The 18,605-nt window shown below is 42.7% G+C and overlaps 1 protein-coding gene across 16 annotated transcripts in view; it reads left to right on the top strand.

The window, feature by feature from the left end:
• Window positions 1-18,605, top strand: part of PHACTR1 (phosphatase and actin regulator 1) — a 458,960-nt gene that overhangs the window by 313,679 nt on the left and 126,676 nt on the right. For all 16 annotated transcript variants that reach the window (XR_012901644.1, XM_014581425.3, XM_006138762.4 and 13 more), the window contains one exon: window positions 15,608-15,688. Coding sequence is in view for 15 of the 16 variants with exons in the window: in XM_014581425.3 (XP_014436911.1) it covers window positions 15,608-15,688 (81 nt within the window). In the remaining variant the exon portion in view is untranslated. The remainder of the gene's footprint in view (window positions 1-15,607; window positions 15,689-18,605) is intronic.

Below are 18,605 nucleotides of genomic sequence, written 5' to 3'. Positions count from 1 at the left end.
TCTGCTGAGTTATCATTCTGGCTGTCAGACCAAGTGGCTAAACTATCCTGATTGTCTAGCACATTGGTTATCTTCTCCTTATTTTGACCATCCAAGCATTCCTCCTCCATTTCTCCACCCTTCTCACTTTTCCCCTTCCTTTATGTCCTTTTGTGACAAGAAGACAGGCAGGTGAACTTGACACAGTGCAGAGGAAGAGTAGGGTTGGATTGTTGTTTTGCTGCTTTTGGGGAGTAGGAGTTATACTGAAGGATCCAGTCTACTGACATCTGTTAGACTCATTTCTGTAAACTGTGGTCTATATTTTGCCATCTGGCTATGCTGTCTGATGGTGAGAACATCCAAAAGTGTCAGCTTGCCTAGTTATTTACATCTCCTATGTAAACTCTATTTGGGAGTGGATTCTGTTCAGCTGCAAGAAGTCATGGAAGTGTTTTCTCGTTATGATGATGTCATTGATGTGAATGGCTTGGTTTTGGTTTGAAAGGGATTAGTTGTGCTATTATGTATCAACGTTGCATATATATTTCTGCAATTACAGATGACACTGCTGGTCCCCATTGCGGAGCCATCTGTTTGCTTATCGTTCTCTTGCTGTCAGAGAAGCTCATTGTGGTGAGACATACTCTTGCTGGTAGCACAATGAGGTGTGTAAGGATTAATTATCTCACCAGACTAGTCACTGTTTTCTCCTAGCAGCATCTTTATTTCTTTTGAAGCCTCCTTTACTGGCTCTGCAGGAGGAATAAAAAAAAGTTAAGTTGATAAAAACATACACAGTTGACTGGGCTGTGGGACTGTTCCCTAAAGAATTATATTCTGTGCCAAATTCTGCTCTCACTTACAGCGATCGGAGATTATTTCAGTGGTGTTTCTCAGTAGTGAAGGCTTGAGGAACCTATAGTTTCCGTAACTTCATTGAATTTCCCTACAAATTTCTGTAAGTTGTTAGACCACAAAGTAGGAGTAAATATCAGTTTATCTATAGTGATAGAAATGTAGCCGTGTTAGTCTGGGGTAGTTGAAGCAAAATGCAGGACAATGTAGCACTTTAAAGACTAACAAGATGGTTTATTAGATGATGAGCTTTCGTGGGCCAGACCCACTTCCTCAGATCAAATAGTGGAAGAAAGTAGTCACAACCATATATACCAAAGGATACAATTTAAAAAAAATGAACAAATATGAAAAGGACAAATCACATTGCAGAACAGAAGGGGGATGCGGGGGGGTGGGAAGGGGGAGGAAGGAAGGTAAGTGTCTGTGAATTGCTGATATTAAAGGTAGGGAGAGTGGGATGTTTGTGAGTTAATGGTATTACAGGTGATAATTGGGGAAACTGTCTTGGTAATGGGTGAGAAAGTTCAAAGACTTGTTAAGTCCTTGTTGGTAAGTGTCGAATTTTAACATGAATGACAGTTCAGAGGATTCCCTTTCAAGTGCAGATGTAAAAGGTCTTTGTAGCAGAATGCAGGTGGCTAAGTCATTTAGAGAGTGTCCTTTCTGGTTAAAGTGGCAAGAAACTGTTTTCTCTTTGTGATCTTGTCTGATATCTGTTTTGTGGGCATTAATCCTTTGGCGAAGTGTCTGAGATGTTTGTCCAATGTACATAGCAGACGGACACTTTCGGCACATGATAGCATAGATTATATTTCTGGATGCGCAGGAATATGTGTTCTTGATCTTATAACTCACTTGGTTAGGTCCAATAATGGTATCAGCAGAATGAATATGTGGACAAAGCTGGCAACGGGGTTTGTTGCAACGGAAGGTACCAGGGTTGGTATTAGTGTGGTATGTCCTGTGGTGGTTGGTAAGAATCATCTTGAGGTTAGGTGGTTGTCTATAGGAGACTATGGGTCTGTCTCCCAGAGCCTCTTTGAGTATGGTATCCTGTTCCAATATAGGCTGTAGTTTATTGATAATGTGTTGGACAGGTTTAAGTTGGGGGTTGTAGGTGATGACAAGTGGTGTTCTATTGTTGGTTTTCTTGGGTCTGTCTTGAAGTAGATGGTTTCTAGGTATTCGTCTGGCTCTTTCAATTTGCTTTTTTGTTTCTCTGGGTGGGTAGTTGAGATTTATCTATAGTTATGTTTTATTTACAGTCTGAAAACTCTTTTGAATCTTTCACTATGTACATTATGTAAATTCTCACAGATCTGCTACTCTTTTTAACTAAACCACAACCATCTTTATTAAGTAGCTGTCAACTTTATTGAACATATCTACCTGCCTGAGTATCCCAGCATACTTCTAAATAAACCCTTAAATTCCTGACCAAGCATGCTCTAGGTCAGTGGTCTCCAACCTTTTTGAGCATGAGATCACCTTTTGAATTTAAGTGCAATCCAAGATCAACCTCAAATATAAATACCCTTCCCCCAAGGGCCCTGCCCCTGCTCACTTCATCCTCCCTCCATCCCTCATCCTTACTCACTGTCACCAGGCATGGGCAGAGGGTTGGGGTGCAGGTTCTGGTCTTGGATTAAGGGATCTGGAGTGTGAGAGGGGCTCTGAGCTGCTCTTGGGACAGACCTTTGGGGTGCCGAGGGGGTTCTAGGTGCAGGTTCTGGGATGGTGTTTGGATGCTGGTGTGCTCGGGGCTAAGACAAGTGTTTGGGGTGCAGGAGGGGGTTCATGACTGGGGGAGGAGTTAGGGATGTGGGCTCCAGCTGGGCACTGCTGGTGACTCCTGGTTGGTGGTGCAGTGGGGCTAAGGCAGGCTCCCCCCTGTCCTGGCCCTGCAACACTCCCAAAAGCAGCCAGCAAACTCCCTCTATCTCAAGTCCTGTTGTGCCCCTTATCTGTTCTGTGGAGATAGGATATAGAGTGGGAGGGGAACCTTGACATCACCACCCCCTTTTCTCCCTCCCCTGTCCTGCACAGAAAGCAGTATACTCTCCGGGGGTGGGGGGAGAAAAGCTCCAAGTCAAAGGGACGGAGATGAGCAGCAGTGGGGGGAAGGGCAGCAGAAATGCTGGCACTTGATAGCCCCTTGGCCAAACTAGTGAGGATCACCTATCAGAGGCTCCAAGATCTATCAGTAGATCCCGATCTACTGGTTGGTGACTGCTCTAGGTCCAGTGTAAATCCTGGGATGGATTCTTCTGCAGATGATAGCGTCTCTTCAGTTCTTCCAAAGTCCTGATCAAGTTTCTGACCTTCTTCCTAGGACATTTTATGTTACTCCTCAACATGACAGGAAAATAGTTTGGGAGAGGTATGTGTGAGAGAATATATATTGATCTATTTTACACACTTTTGACAGGACATCAGATTTCATTGACATGATGGACTTGATGGATCTGAGTTACTGCTGCTAATACAGGAGGATGCAAACTGTGTCCCGGTACCCACGGGGCAGCTGGATTCCATAGAGTATGTATCCCTGAGGAAAGACCAACAATATTTATACTATGCCCTTTCTGGCTCAGTAGCATTAAGTTGCACCCAGGGGTCCAGAGCAGCCACAGGAGTCAAGATTGTCCAGGGAATTTGCTGGGTCAGAATATCCTCCAGCAGCGCTGGTCCTAACCTTGCCCCTTGGCAGCACCATCCGCATTTGAGGTTCTTTTACTTGGTACCAGGCCATCAAAAGACTAGAGCTGATAGAAATGAAACCAGATATTACAGGCATAACAGAAAGATGGTGGAATAGCAGTCGCGACATAATAACTGACACATGAAGTTGCAAGCACAATAGAAAAGATTTTTATTGACTCTCTAAACTCTGGGGTCCTACCCTATTTGCTGGAGAATTGCTCATTCAGAGCCTACTTTTAAGAAGGGAGAGGGGAGTGACCTGTGAAAATATAGGCCTGTTAATTAGACCTCAATTATATGCAAACACTTAAAACAAGTTTTGGAAAAAAAAATAATGTAGGACATAGAGGTAATCAGTAAGGCTGTGTCTAGACTACATGGCTCCGTCGACGGAGCCATGTAGATGAGAGTTGTAGGCAAAGGGAAACGAAGCGGCAATTTAAATAATCACCACTTCATTTAAATTTACATGGCTGCCGCGCTGAGCCGACAAACAGCTGATCAGCTGTTTGTCGGCTCAGCGCGCTAGTCTGGACGCCCCCCTGCCGACATCAAAGCCCTTTGTCGGCAGCCCCGTTAAACCTCATCCCACGAGGAATAACGGGGCTGCCGACAAAGGGCTTTGATGTCGGCAGGGGAGTGTCCAGACTAGCACGCTGAACCAACAAACAGCTAATTAGCTGTTTGTCAGCTCAGCGCGGCAGCCATGTAAATTTAAATGAAGTGGCGATTATTTAAATCGTCGCTTCATTTCCCTTTGCCCAATAAACAAATCTACATGGCTCCGTCGACGGAGCCATGTAGTGTAGACGTACCCTAACTGGATAAAATGCAATATGGCGTTACAAAAGGTAGATCATACCACACAAACCATATAGTTTCTTAGGGAAGAATAACTAACTTTCTAGCTAATGGAATAATCTACCTGGGATTTCAGCAAAGCATTTGACACAGTCCCACATGGAAATTACTAGTTAAAGCGAAGGTAGCGATTAATATGAGAGTTGAAAAATGAGTAAGGAACTGGATAGTTTCCTGTAGTGTTTCCTGTGTTTACAACCACCAGTCCTGGCTCTCAGTGTTCTGTGCTATTATTTAGCTCTAATTTACCCCTAAACATTTTCTAAAGGCACATCTACACAGCAAGGCTGAAACGGAAATAAGCTACACAGTTTAAGCTATGTCAATTGTGTAGCTTAAGTTGAAATAGCTTATTTCGGCTTCTGGCGCTGTCTACACTGCAGGAAGTCCATTAAAGAGCACTCTTCCTCCAACTTCCCTTACTCCTCATAAATTGAGGTTTACAGTCATCAGAGTAAGAAGTTCTCCAACTCAACATTATTTTGACATTATGTTGGAATAACTGCTCATAGTATAGACGCAGACTATGTTATTTCAGTTAACGTCAGTTATTCCAAAATAACACTGCTGTGTAGACATACCGTAACAGCCCAGTAAGCAGTGGAAGTGTTGGTAATGCCACTAGACAATACTGACCTCCCATGGTTCAGCGCATCTGGTTCGGCAGTGGTCAGTTCCCAAGGGTGTTGGACTAGAGTATTGCAACTTGTAGTAAAGATGATCAGGGATTGGTCTTGGGACTGAACTTTTTAATGTTTTTATTGAGGACCTTGTCACAAAAAGCGGGAGTGTGCTAATAAAATTTGCAGGTGACAAAAGTTGGGATGTATTGCCAATATGGAGGACCAGAATATCATACAAGAAAATTTGGATGACTTTGAAAACTGGAATATTGGAAAAGGGATGAAATGTAATGGTGCAAAGTCCAGGGTCATGCACTTAGAAGCTAACAGTAAGAATTTTTGCTATAAACTGGGGATATATCAGTTGAAAACAACAGAGGGGGAAAAAGACTTGGGTGTATTGGTCGATCACATGATGGCTATTAGCCACCAATGTGATGTAACCATGTAAAAGGCTAATGCAATCTTAGAATGCATCAGGCAAGGTATTACTGGTAGAGAAAGGGAAATATTATTACCATTATGTGGGCACTGGTCAGACTATTGTGTGCAATTCTGGTCTCCCAGATTTAAGAAAGATGAATTCAAACTGGAACAGGTGCAGAGAAGGGCAACTAGAATGATGAGGACAAATGGAAAACCTACCTTATAAAAGAAAGGAGACTGAGCTAGAGTAAATGGTGGATTCTCTGTAACTAGAACTCTTTAAATCACAATTTGAAGACTTTAGCAACTGAGCCAGATGTTAGGGGTCTAATATAGGACTGAGGCTATGTCTACACTACACTGTTTTTCCGGAAAAAGCTACGCAAATTGCAAACTGCAATTTGCGCAGCTTTTTCCGCTTCTTTTTTCGGAAGAGGCTTTTGTGACATTTGGCCCATGTACACCGGGACAAATATCAGAAAAAAAATCCTTTTTTGGAACATCCCTTCTTCCTCGTAAAATGAGGTTTGCCGGGATGCTGAAAAAGCATTTCTGCTCTTCCAAAAATTTTTTTGGAAGAGCAGATGCGTTCCCTGGATGCGGCAGAGTTTTTCCGGGTATCCCAGAAAAACTCTGTAGTGTAGACATAGCCAGAGAGGATCAGATTCTGTGGCCTGCCATGTGCAAGTCAAACAGTCCCTTCTCCCCTTGAAATCTGAGTCACCTTTCACTGAAGCCAACATCTCTTCAAGTGGACTTGATATTGCCACAAGGGTCCTATACTATAGACTGAACCTATGAAAGGCAGGGCAGACCTAGGGTTAATAGAGACACATCCATGTATTTTCAGGAAAACCCTGTTTATTCTGTTTCTTCACCAGTCTGCATGTAGTTTTCTTGAGCTGCTGTGCCTATTTGATTGTTGCATGGCATCCAGTAATTAAGATTATGGGTCTCTGTTTATCAGCTGGTGAAATGAGGATGCTGACCTCGTTCTTCAAATATGCATGGCAGAGTTCTGTTCTCCCTGGTTTTCTTCCTGACAGTTCCTTCCCTTGTTTTGCTTGAGATGTCCTGTTTTATTTCTTGTCTGTTCATTTATTCACCTTCCATCAGACTTCCTCTGTTTGGTCTGTGAAATCCATTATGTTGAGTTACTTTGCCTCTCACTGGAAATTTAGCTCTTTCCCTAGAATGGCTTCTTCTCTGATTGCTTTTCAATCCTGCTATAGGATTTGCAGTCTGTCTGGTTTGGGATTGGATTTCTGTTTTCTCCAGTTCAGTTCCTTCTGTTACTTATTTTTCATAGAGCTGTTAAAATTTTACTTATCTGGATTTGCTTATGTTTGCTGATATCTTGATTGTAAGCCTAATTTCTGAATTATTTTATTATTTTTTCATGTTTTTTTCTGTTTAATGTGGCCTATAGTGTTTTGATTAGCTCCTGTAATTCTGTTTAGAGGTTTGATTTTTGTAGTCCTTTCTTCTGGCAGTTTACTTTGTTTGCTAATGAGCTGTGTAGATCTGCAAATTTTATTTAAGTCTGACATTAATTAAAACATTCAGTGTTACTTTTTTCCCCCCAAAATCCAAATGAGAAGTAGAAATGATTACTATCCTTTCCTGTGATTACTGACTGGGGTAATTGATATTTGACCCTGTAGTTAGTTGCCATATCATTGGATCTACTTTTCTCCAAATAAATATGGGCTGTGAGATGGTGTAATTTCATAAGACTTTATCTAACAATGTAGATTCATCTGCTACACTATTCCTGATCTGCTGGTTAAGTGCCTTTTATTGGATATCTGTCTGGCTTTATGTAGGAATAAGTGGACCACTGAGCATAGAGGACTCTCCTTTCTGAAGCATCTTTATTTTGTGCACAGCTAACCCATAAGAAGCACTCCATGAGTGTGCCTAGCAATATGGAATGCCCATTTGTAGAGAAGGAGAACAGAGGTGCCTGTACCTTTTCCAACTTTGACATTTCTTTATTTTTAAGGGTTTTTTTTTTTCAATAAAAACTTGTGGCTGGTATTTTTTTACCACCTCTAGATGAGAAGGCACTTACTGATAATGCTGAGCTGGCTCTGACTGATCAGAGTTTCCAGGCCACTTCAGAGTGTTCAATAGTTGGAATATCATATGGGATGAAGAGAGAGACAAACTGGATGCTTTGCTTGATCCCGATATCTATGAAAACCAGAAGCACTTGCTAGGCTCTTCCCCAAGACTTAAGCAGTGGTCCATGGATCCACTCTGAGAAACTTTGCTAGCTGGCTGCTCCGGTTTGTTTATTTACTGGTTCTGCAGCCACAGTGTCTCACGGCTCCCATTGGCTGTGGTTCACCATTTGCAGGCAAGGGTAGTTGCAGGATGCTTCTGCAAACAGCGAACTGCAGCCAATGGGAGCTGCAAGGGTCCATGCCAGAAAATAAACAAATTGGACTGGCCAGTTAGTAGCTTTGTCAGAGTGGATCCGTGCAAAGCAGAGATGCAAAACTTTTATATGTAAGTGTAAATGTGGTCCAGGTTTGCCAAAAGCTTCTGTATGTTTGCACATCTTGTGAACACTCTGCTTTTCTTACTGACTTTGGGGAGTGACTTATGTGTTGGATTTAAAACCATGAAAAACTGAGTGGGTTTGCTCATTTTCAGTTCTAAACCAGAAAAAAAGTCCTGTATTGGCTTTATTTGCAAGCTTGCAAATTCATTCAAACCCGAGACTCAAAGCAAATCAGGGATGTCAACTCATGTGAATTGAAACTAGGGTGATCAGACATCCACGCTGTCAGGACTTTGTTTTATACAGGCAACCATTTATTACCTCACCACCATTCCTCCATCCCAGTTATTTGCACTTGCCCCCTTGTCACCCTAAATGAAACAAACCAAAAAATGAATTGAGCCTCCTGTGGCTTGGACTCTGTAAGTCCTGCCCTGCTCTGAGACTTTCAACCATGTTATTTCTCTTTCTGAAAACTACTCATTTAAATCAGTAGGGTACCGGTTGACTAGTCCACATGGTTGAAAAACAAGTTTCAGGATGTCTTAATACACAGTTTACTGGTGCCTCTCATGTGAGTAGCTCATGAAAATACAACTCGCTCCTCCTCCATCATTCGAAAGGGAATGGTGCATGTGCGCATATCTTCGTACCATGGAGCCGGTTACTTACACTGATTTCCTAATTCTCCATATTTTGAATATTAGAAAAGCAAATTTTGGATTCCAGATATAGTTTACAAAACAAAAAGCCCATGCCATGTTGCAATGACCTCTGACGACTGCATGATCAATGAAAAAATACAGTCATCTTTAAAAGGAAGAATTCAGACTAAGCAGGCCACAGTGTTCCCCTAAAGCCAAAGGGCAGTCTCGCACAAGAGCAAGATTAAGATCCATCTGACTAGACCCGATCATTCTGAATGTGGATTGTTATTCCAATAGTTTAATCGGTAGCATGGCATGTTGTGCAAAGGGTGGCACTGATGTGCTGCAAAGGTGACAAACTTGATCTGTGAGAGGTGGATAGGAAACGGAGGATAGGCTGATGTTTCCTTGGTACACAAATGCCCCTGTGACAGTTGTATGGAGCAGCTTAAGCTCTGGGCACATGGGCAGCAGTATACCTCACCTTCTCATCTGGAACAGTCCATGATCACTGTTGTCATGGAGCAATAAGGGTTTATTAAAGGAATAAAGACAAAATAGTGGTATGTTCCAGAATGAAGGTGCAGGAAATCCATATGACCTTGTCTAGACTGTTATGATTTTCGTGGACCAGATACAGAGAAAAACACTACTTGTATAACTGAGATGTGCCCTTGTTTAAAGAAGGCTAAAAATACAAGCTCAGAAATGTAAATGAAAATATTTATCTTTGATTGTATTCAACCACATAGGAAACTGTATACTGAAGATCAGAATAGCAAAATATGTTTTTTCTCTGTGTGTCCATGTATGTGTCCTCTTTGTCTAAAAAACAGCAACTGGAAATTGGTTTATCTAAAAACTAGTTAATTTACTTTGATAGCACAATGCCATCTTAAAACTTAATGCCTATAGCAAGAGCTTGCAAATGACTTCTATCCTCCTAGAAAAGGAATCATACTGTATGAATGGACGAAACGAGATTTATTGATGTGTCACTAGTAAAAATCCTAATGGAAGGAATACATTTTTGTTAAATATTAATTATACTTAATTTTCCCATCCCTGAAATTACAGGGTTCTTAACAATCAAAGGATAATTCATAAAGGTCTTTATTTTTCTCCTCTTATAAATAAATCCCGGTTAAGTACATAGTGAATAAATTTTTGCTGAACCAGCTTCCTCCTTAGAAGGAAAATCCTTGGCAAAAGAGCTTTCGGCCTTTGTCAGAGTGATTCTGGGCTCTGCAGGCAGTTCACATTGCTCAAGTTGTTATTCCACTGTGTAAGCTCACTGGAAGTTATTTTACACAATAACTTACCCATATTTCATAGAACACACACGTAATTACACAGGACTTGTTTGGTGGGGAAAAGAGTCCTAATAAAGAAAAATGATTTGTTCTTGCGTTTTAATAGCATCAGCTCCTGCTTTCACTCAGTGCTGTCCTTAGATGAACAGCCTGATAGGCCCTTCCCGCAGATATTTTAATAACTAAACTCTGGTTCAGTAGGGCAGGTGACGAATTTTTTGAATGTAGCCGCCAATCCTTTTCAAAGTGGATGGAGGACACTTAAGTCCTTTGATGCGATGACTGTGACAAGCACAGCTCTGTTACAGGGACTATGAAGAAACTGGTGTGCAGACAATCGTCCTAAACAATCTGTGTTTAGAATTCTACATAGTTTAGCCTAAAAATAGTGTGTGTCTGGAAAGTATTTCTCTCCACTTAACCGTCTGGCTGTCCAATTAATTTGAAGATGGGGGACTGTCTGCTCTGATGTTTTTTTTCACTACTTGTCTTTCCAATTAGGACTGTCTGACTAAAACCTAATGCCTGCCTCTCTGAAATGTTCTGTCCATGAAATTAGTTTATTCCTTATTGCTGGTTCTGATTCTGCAGAGTGGGGGGGTGGGGGGAGAGAGAGAGGATATAATTTGTATCATATGCACAAGTACGAACTATGCATGCAAACACACATATTCCTGTGTGTGAAGATATAGGTATAGATAGAGAGATGGATAAATAAAATATGCATTGGTTATCTAGCTGCCTAAGGTACAGGCTAGTATAGTAATTTTCAAAATATATTCTCAATATCTCCTTGAGTTAACAAGTGCTGCTGTCTGTAAGCAGGGGGTGTTATTTTGGTGATATTTCTTCCAACTTCTTGGTTTCCTGCAGAAAAGTACAGTTAGGTAGAGTGAAGGCACTTCACTGTTGGATGAGGAACCTCTTTTGGAGTGGGAGTCCCGGCTGAGAAGCAGAAAGACACTCCCTGCATTCCCCTTGCACACCAGAGCCGAGTGGGGCCTGAGCTGGTAGATTTTGGGGGCCCCTAGGCCCTGGGTGGGACAAAACTGAGGGCTTCAGTGTGTGTGCCAATGCCTGCTGCCCAATGTGAGGGAGGACCCTGGAGCCTCAGGAGCCTGATCTAGCAAGATGGAGGCTGGATTCAGCCCCCAGGCCATAGGTTCCCATTAAATGAATGGGAAATGAGAGATTTTTCTCAGAGTTGTTGAAATAGTTCCAATTGGTTCAAGTTATTCCTATTTACTTAAGGCCAGATCCTGCACCACTGAAGTCAGTCAGAGTTTTATCACTTAGTTCAATGAATGACAAGCTCAGAACTTACTTTGCTTACTGCTTAAAAAAAACCCAAAGTTTTAAAAGCTACGTCAAAACAAGGCACAATAAAAAATCCAAACCAAGGAATACAAAATGGCCAAATTATGACGTATTTACTCAGACTCTTGCTAAAGCCACTGGGAATTACCCTAGAGCACTGCAAAATTTGGTTTAGTTTCAGCAGCAACTTCTGGGATGAAAACCTGTAGGAGTTGTGCTCATTACAAGGGTTGCCAGATGGTTTAACAAAAAATACCGAACATCCCACCCCTGCCAAAAAAAAAAAAGCACTGGGAAAAAATTCTGTCAAGGGAAAAAAAGGGAGGGGGAGACCAAAGTTATTAAACCAAAAAAAAAGGGGGGGGGGGAGCCAAAGTTGTTAAGCAAAAGTTGCACCACTTCCTCTAGTTTAGGACCACACACTAACTACCAATGCACCCACCCTCCCCCTCAGCCAGGCCCCCCCGTCTCCCCATCCCACTGCACTCACCCCTGCCTCAGACCCAGGCCCCTCTCGCATCCTCCCATCCCAATGCTCTCACCCCTCCCCCAAAGCAGGCATCCCCAGCATTGGGAGCCCCTGTTCCAATCAAATCTCCCCCCTCCCCTCCCGCAGAGCCAGGCACGGAGGAAAAATCTGACTTTTAAAGTGGCTGCTCCTGCCTCCTGGCCCGGCTGCCTCAGCTCACATTGGAGAGCAAGGGAGGCATCATGGCCAGCTCCCGGTCTGTGCTGGTCACATGGGCCAGAGTAGTGCGTGCTCTGCTCCGCTCCCACCCCAGCCCGTCATCCCCCTAGCATGGCGCCTGGCAACTACCCCCACTTGTCCCCCCTTCGCTAGACTCTGCCGTGCTTTTCACTCCCTGCCCCCACCAGATGCTGCAGGGGAAAATTGTCCCCGCCAGGCTTCCATCCCAGGGAACCAGGAAATACCAGACATTGCACATGTCCGATATTTCTTGTATTTTTTTTACCAGATGGAGCCCGCAAATACCGAACTGTCTGGGTGAAAACCGAACACCTAGCAACCCTACTCATTCTTTGAATACAGTGTAGAGCCTAAGGCTGAACTCCTGGACACACCTCCTATCATCCCATGGGAAAAAACCAACTATCCCTCAGTTCCTCTCTTCTAGTAGCTGGGAAACCTCTCCATGCTTCATGTATCTTGCAATGTTCCGTTTTGCTATTGTTATTGTTTATTCTGATAATTAATCTGAGATCGCCATTAGAGAACCTGTTGAACAGTTCATTTGGCTTCTTGATGCCTCTTATGGTCCCTATTGGATTACTTTTTTAGCCTGTGTTTCTGGTGCTTGTTGGGCTTCGTTTATTGTTTACTATCCTATCAGATAATCAAGACAAGTAGCCAGGCTTTCAAAAATGCAAAGCCATTGGTAGCAAGCTGTGTGCTGCAGCTTCTTTAGACCCTACCTTCAGCAAAGTGTTCAAACGGTTAAATTTTCAAAAGGGCCAAAGTACTATGGGTAAGTATGTGTACACTTTGAGCTGCAAGTGTCAATTCCAGCTTGTGGACATATGCCCTCACTAGCTCTGATCAAGTTAGTGCATCAAATATAGAGGGTAGCCATAATTTAGCTGTCCTGTGAACATGCCAGTCAAAGATGTTATTCACAGGGTAGTTAGCCAGGGCAAGAGGGGCTATACTTTATTTTTAATATGCTAGCTTGATCAGAGCTAGCACAAGCATGTCTCCTTGATCTGGAATTTATTCCTACAGCTTGAAGTATGATTTACCCTAACGCTCATTTCCAAGTGTCTTAGATATTGGTGTCTACATTTCATTGAAAATCAGTGGAACGTTGGTTCCTAAATATTGAAGTTACTTTTGAAAATGTTATCCCTATTATATAGCGATTAGGTCTCTTATAAGAGATGTGTTGTGTGAAGGTGTAAAAGGTGATAAAACCAGCAGATAATCTCATCTGGGACATACATAAACCTGTAGAAAATAATTGGGCTGAAATACTTACAGGGTATTGGGACTGAAACCTTCTATTCCACTGTTGAGAGCAGCCCTTCAGGACTAACTGATATTAGAGGTTAGTTGGACATTTTCAAGATGATGTAATCATTCTGGGATGTCAGTGTGTAAGGAAACAGTATATTTAATACAGGCAGTCTCCAGGTTACATACAAGATAGGGACTGTAGGTTTGTTCTTAAGTTGAATTTGTATGTAAGTCGGAACTGGTACATATTGTAGGGGAAACTCTAGCCAAACATTTCTCCAGAGCTCAGTTTTATTCTCCCACACCTCACTTCCCTCAGTCCTTTATTCTCAAGCTGAGGTGTCTGCTGAGAAAAGCCGCTCCGCGTCTCCCTGGTCTGCTGGGGGCGGCGCTAGCTTCGCATCTCCCTGGTCTGCTGGGGGGAAGCAGCTAGTGCGGGGTTGCCTCACCCCGTTTGTAAGTAGGGATCCGATGTCAGTCGGATCCATGTAACCCGGGGACTGCCTGTATATAAATACAACTGTTCGTATCTTGATTTTTGTGAGCTATTAAATGTTGATGACTGGTTATATAATCAAATCTAAGAATTAGATTAAAAAGGAGAGACAGAAATTACTTCCATCAGAACCAGTGGAATTTTTTAAGCAGAATTATAATAGACACCAAGACCCAGCACTTGCTATCTTAATAGTGATCATCACACAGCATATGTCTAATAGCAAACAAGTTCAAAAAGTTGCATGATGGTCAGTATAACCTTCCCTCATCCTCCAGTTATGCAGCGCCTCCTGATTTGGGGCACAGAGAACTCGTAGTAGCACCAACAATGGTTATGTTATTATGTTTGGAGAGGAGGAAAAAGTTATATCAAGGCCTCTTTTGCTTTAAATCTGTCTTGGGCAGCTTGAAGATACTTCCTCCTGGATTTTTTTTATGTGCTGCATCTGACAAGCGAGCATATGGCACTAGGAATTTGCCCTTGACTATACTTCGTTTTTTGGCAAGCTATGCATTGATTTTTCACCAACCACACACAATCTCAGCAAAATCTGTACATCATTTTCTGCTCCACCCTTCTTTGCTCACTTTCTGGTACATGCCTGGATGGACAGATCAGGCCAATTATTTTTTGGTCTTTTGGTTAATTGGGCATTGCTTTAAAATTACTGTTGAGCTAACCAACCAGTATAATTCTGTCTTTCTCGTGCTCTGATCATCATGGTATCTAAGCACCAAAGTAAGATAAAGTGTTTGGCCAGGTCCTTAGCTAGTGTAGATAAAGGGAGCTTCATTGACTTTAATGAAACTTCTCTGATTCATACCAGATGAGGACATAGCTCTTTGTCGTCATGAACATACCAGATTCTCCACTCCCCCTTCATGAAGGGTATACTTCATATGGCTCTTTTCTTTGGGAAGAATCTATTGTTGGAAAGGGACTTGCCAGCATAAATGTCACTGCCTCTTTTGAGGAAAGGCCGCTTGCTGTAGGTGTGTCCCATAGTGCTCCCTAAGGGCTGAATTTATTCCCGCAGAAGTTAGTGACAAAATTCCCTTTGACTTCAAAGGTGCAGGTTCATGCTCTTTAAAAGAGATAAGGCATGAGCTCATCCTGATCTGCTATGGGAAGGTTCCACAGCTAAGTGCCATTCACTGACAGAGTTTCTTCAAATCTCCTTCTCCTTTCTCCACCTCCCATTCTGTCCCAGGCTATGTCTAAACTATATCCCTCTTTCGAAAGAGGGATGTAAATTAGACAGATCAAAATTGAAAATGAAGCCAGGATTTGAATTTCCCGTGCTTCATTTGCATAATGGCAGCCACGCGTTCTTTCGAAAACAAGGATTTTGAAAGTGAAACCGCTGTCTAGATATGGTTCTTTTGGGGGGAAAAACCCTTTTTTTGGAAGATCCTGTACTCCTCTACTCACTAGTGGTTTCACTTTCGAAATCCCCATTTTCAAAAGAACGCGCAGCCGCCATTATACAAATGAAGCACAGGAAATTCAAATCCTGGCTTCATTTGCAATTTTGATCTGTCTAATTTACATCCCTCTTTCGAAAGAGGGATGTAGATTAGACATGCCCCCATTCTCATCTTCTTTTCTCATTCTCCCCAGACAGTTAGCTCATGTGTTTGATGAAGCCATGAAAATACACAAGTGCACCTGAATAAACCAGTCTCTACCCATTTGGATCAACAGTCATGTTTCAATAACAAGCAGAAGTCTATGGAGTTGTGACTGTCTCTTTTTTTCAGCTACGAATGGGATTTCTGCCATTGACTTCAATGATTTAGCCCAGAGAGGATAAATAAATGCTATAAAACACGTGGCCTTTCAAAATTGCCTTGATGTTTATTTTTGTATTTATGCATACTTTGTCCTTTTGTTGTAGCTCTGGAAAGAAAAATATCAATGAGGCAAAGCAGAGAGGAACTTATAAAACGAGGAGTCTTGAAGGAAATCTTTGATAAAGGTAAGAAATACTTTAAAAGGACAGGTTTTATAGCCTGATCTTGCAATGTTATAGTACCAATAACTTAAATGGCATTAACTTGTGGATTACCAAACGATATCCAAATCAGGCCTTAAAACTTCACTTTGTCTGAATAATTCTAAAAATCATCTAATGAGTCAAAATAATAATAGCTACAAAAATAAAATAGCTGAAGGATAAATTATAGCAGTACTAGAAGACTTACCCGGCATTGCCCAGGTCCAATCCAGGGGCAGGGGTACCTACACAGGCCTCCCACAAGTGCTTCCAGGGACCGTGGAGGGGGAGTCTTGGCCCGCAGTTGAAGATGGGAGGATGGCCCAGGGCCGAGGAGGGGATGTGGCGGACTCCCACTGGCAGTCTCCAGGGGTAGATGAGGGGACAGCATGGAGGCCTCTCAGCAGCACTCCCCTGGGTAGGAGCACAATGTGGAGGCCTCCTGGGGATAGAGGACAGGCCATGCAGGCCTGCTGGGCAGCCAGGCAGTGCTACGGTGGTCCGGAGCTGCACTTCCCAGCAGTGCTCCAGGGCGGAGGGGCACAGCAGTGGGGCAAGGGCCAAAGGGAACAGGTTTGGGTTGCAAGGCCGCTTGCCTGGGTAGGTGGCTGGCAAGAGGGCAAGCCCTGTCCTCAGCTGGCTACTCCCCTCCTTGTAAGGCTACCCGCAGTGGTTATTTTGCAATACAGCTGTCCCGCATGCTCACTGCCCCCAGTGGTGACTGCAGTATTGTGTCCCTCTGATCAACCCTCTCTTTTTCTGTGTTATGGAAAACAATCAAATTCTAGGCACATCTTGTTTTCCTGCCACAACCATATCCTGAGCTTGCTTTTAAATTAGAATAAGAGGAAGCTGCATGCCACATTTTGTGGCCCTTGCTCTTCCCATATAGGAGGAGTTCTTGGACCATTGTACTCAGAGATAGACACCTCTTAAATAAAAAGAGAGAGAGAGAGAGATGGCCATCACTTTTATCATGACAACAGGGACATAATTTAAAAGAATGGAAGGCAGCACGTTGGCTGTTGATATCAACATTCTGGTTGATTTATTGCTGGATTAAGTATCATGGAATAGGAAATAATTTAAATTGCTCTGAATACTCAGAACACAGAGCGCTGCAGATCCCCAGGGCATATCTGAAAATCCATAATACTTATGACCTGGGTACTTCACAAATGTGACAAGAAAAATAATATTCACTCCCAGGAATGAAATTACATTTGTTTTATGTCTTCCAATTTAAGTAAAGCAACAAATATATGTTGCCTATTATGTATTTGTCAGTCATCTAACCTCTGCTTCAGTGTTTCTGTTGTTTCCTGTATGAAGAGCATGAAGGCAATAATTCAGCCAAGCACTTATACCCAGATCCACAAAGATACTTAGCTGCCCAAGCCCCGGACTTAGGTACCCACTCACATCCTACAGCCCATGTCCCAGTTTTGGCTCCACTGAGATTCACAAAACTCCTTCCAAACCCAGTAAACACAAAGAACCCAACTTTTCAGGGTGAAAGTTCTGTCTGTACCTATGTTTTGGCCCCTGGATGTGCCTCACTCTTGGCATGCAGATGCTCCTCTCTCACCTGCCCCACCGCAACACACAAGCCAGGATAGACAGGCCTTCACCCCCATAAGTCATGACTGGGGCCTAATCTGGGAAGAACGATTCTGAGCATAGCTAGCAGATAGGATGCCTTTCAAACCCTGGCAAGAGAAGGAGGAGGTGATGAAGTTGCTGCTGCATAGCTTGTAACTTGTAGGCCGGTGGTTTAGGAGACTCACCCGAGCTTTGGGAAGCCCAGGTTCAATTTACCCCTCTTCTAAATGGAGAGGGAAGTTTTGAACAAGGGCTTCCCACCCATTGGGAAAGTGGTCTAAAAACTGAGCTATGGGATATTCTCCTGCTGGGGCTCCCTCCATCTCTCCAGTTGAAGTTGTTCCATTGTGGCTAAAGAATAATTGAGTGGAGGAACTGGACCCTGCCTCCCCAGCATTCCTGGTGGCTGCCCTAACCACCAGACTACAGAATCATTCTCTTCTTTCTCTGGTCCACTGGCTGCTTCCCAGTCAATAAATACTTAAATAGGCCACCTCGTCCTCCTCCTGTCATCATTTTGTGTGGAGTGAGTCAGGCACCTCGCTCATTCCCATCCCACAGATTGCAGCCATTTAAGTAATGCTGTGAATTCAAAATGTACAGTACTTGTAATTAAATTACACATTTTAGCTTGTTTGTTTTAGCCACTCTTTAACGCTTTATTTCCAGCCGTACTGTTTGCCCTTATTTCTGCGCAGTCACCTCAGCTGCTGTTTAACTGTGGAAACTTGCAATTCTCGTCCATTTAGCTAATTATATATGTAGCCTGGAGTGATCCACTTGGCAGAATAACATGGTTTAAATACGTCACATGAATAACCCAGTGTTTAAAATATAGTTTATTGAACTAAATGTGTCATCAGACTAATTTCTATGTGGGCAGAAGGGGGGGATTGTTTTTGGACTCAAACCTGCGTCTGAGCTGAAACTTAGGCTATGTCTAGACTACACATTATTTTTGAAAGAGGATATGCAATCCTTAAAAATCTTCCTTGAGAAATTAGGTTTGAAAAAGGGAGGGGGTCCGAAAAAACTGCATTCAGACAGACTACTTTCACTTTCGAAAGGCCCGCTTTCGAAAGTGAGATCGGAAGAAGATATGCAAATTCCTGCAGAATTTGCATATTGTCTTTCAAAAATAAAGGGTAGTTTGAACGTACCCTTAGTGTGCTGTGTAGACATACACTAAATGGATCTGTGTAAGAGATTCCCTGTCTCACAGTTGTACAGAGCTGCAATTGAAATAAGCACAAGCAGTAAAGCTGGAATTCAATAGAATTAGGACCCCTCTTCATTA

Source organism: Pelodiscus sinensis, chromosome 2, assembly GCF_049634645.1.
Source record: "Pelodiscus sinensis isolate JC-2024 chromosome 2, ASM4963464v1, whole genome shotgun sequence".
Classification (NCBI taxonomy): domain Eukaryota; kingdom Metazoa; phylum Chordata; order Testudines; family Trionychidae; genus Pelodiscus; species Pelodiscus sinensis.
This window is presented reverse-complemented; position numbering and strand designations above follow the sequence as displayed.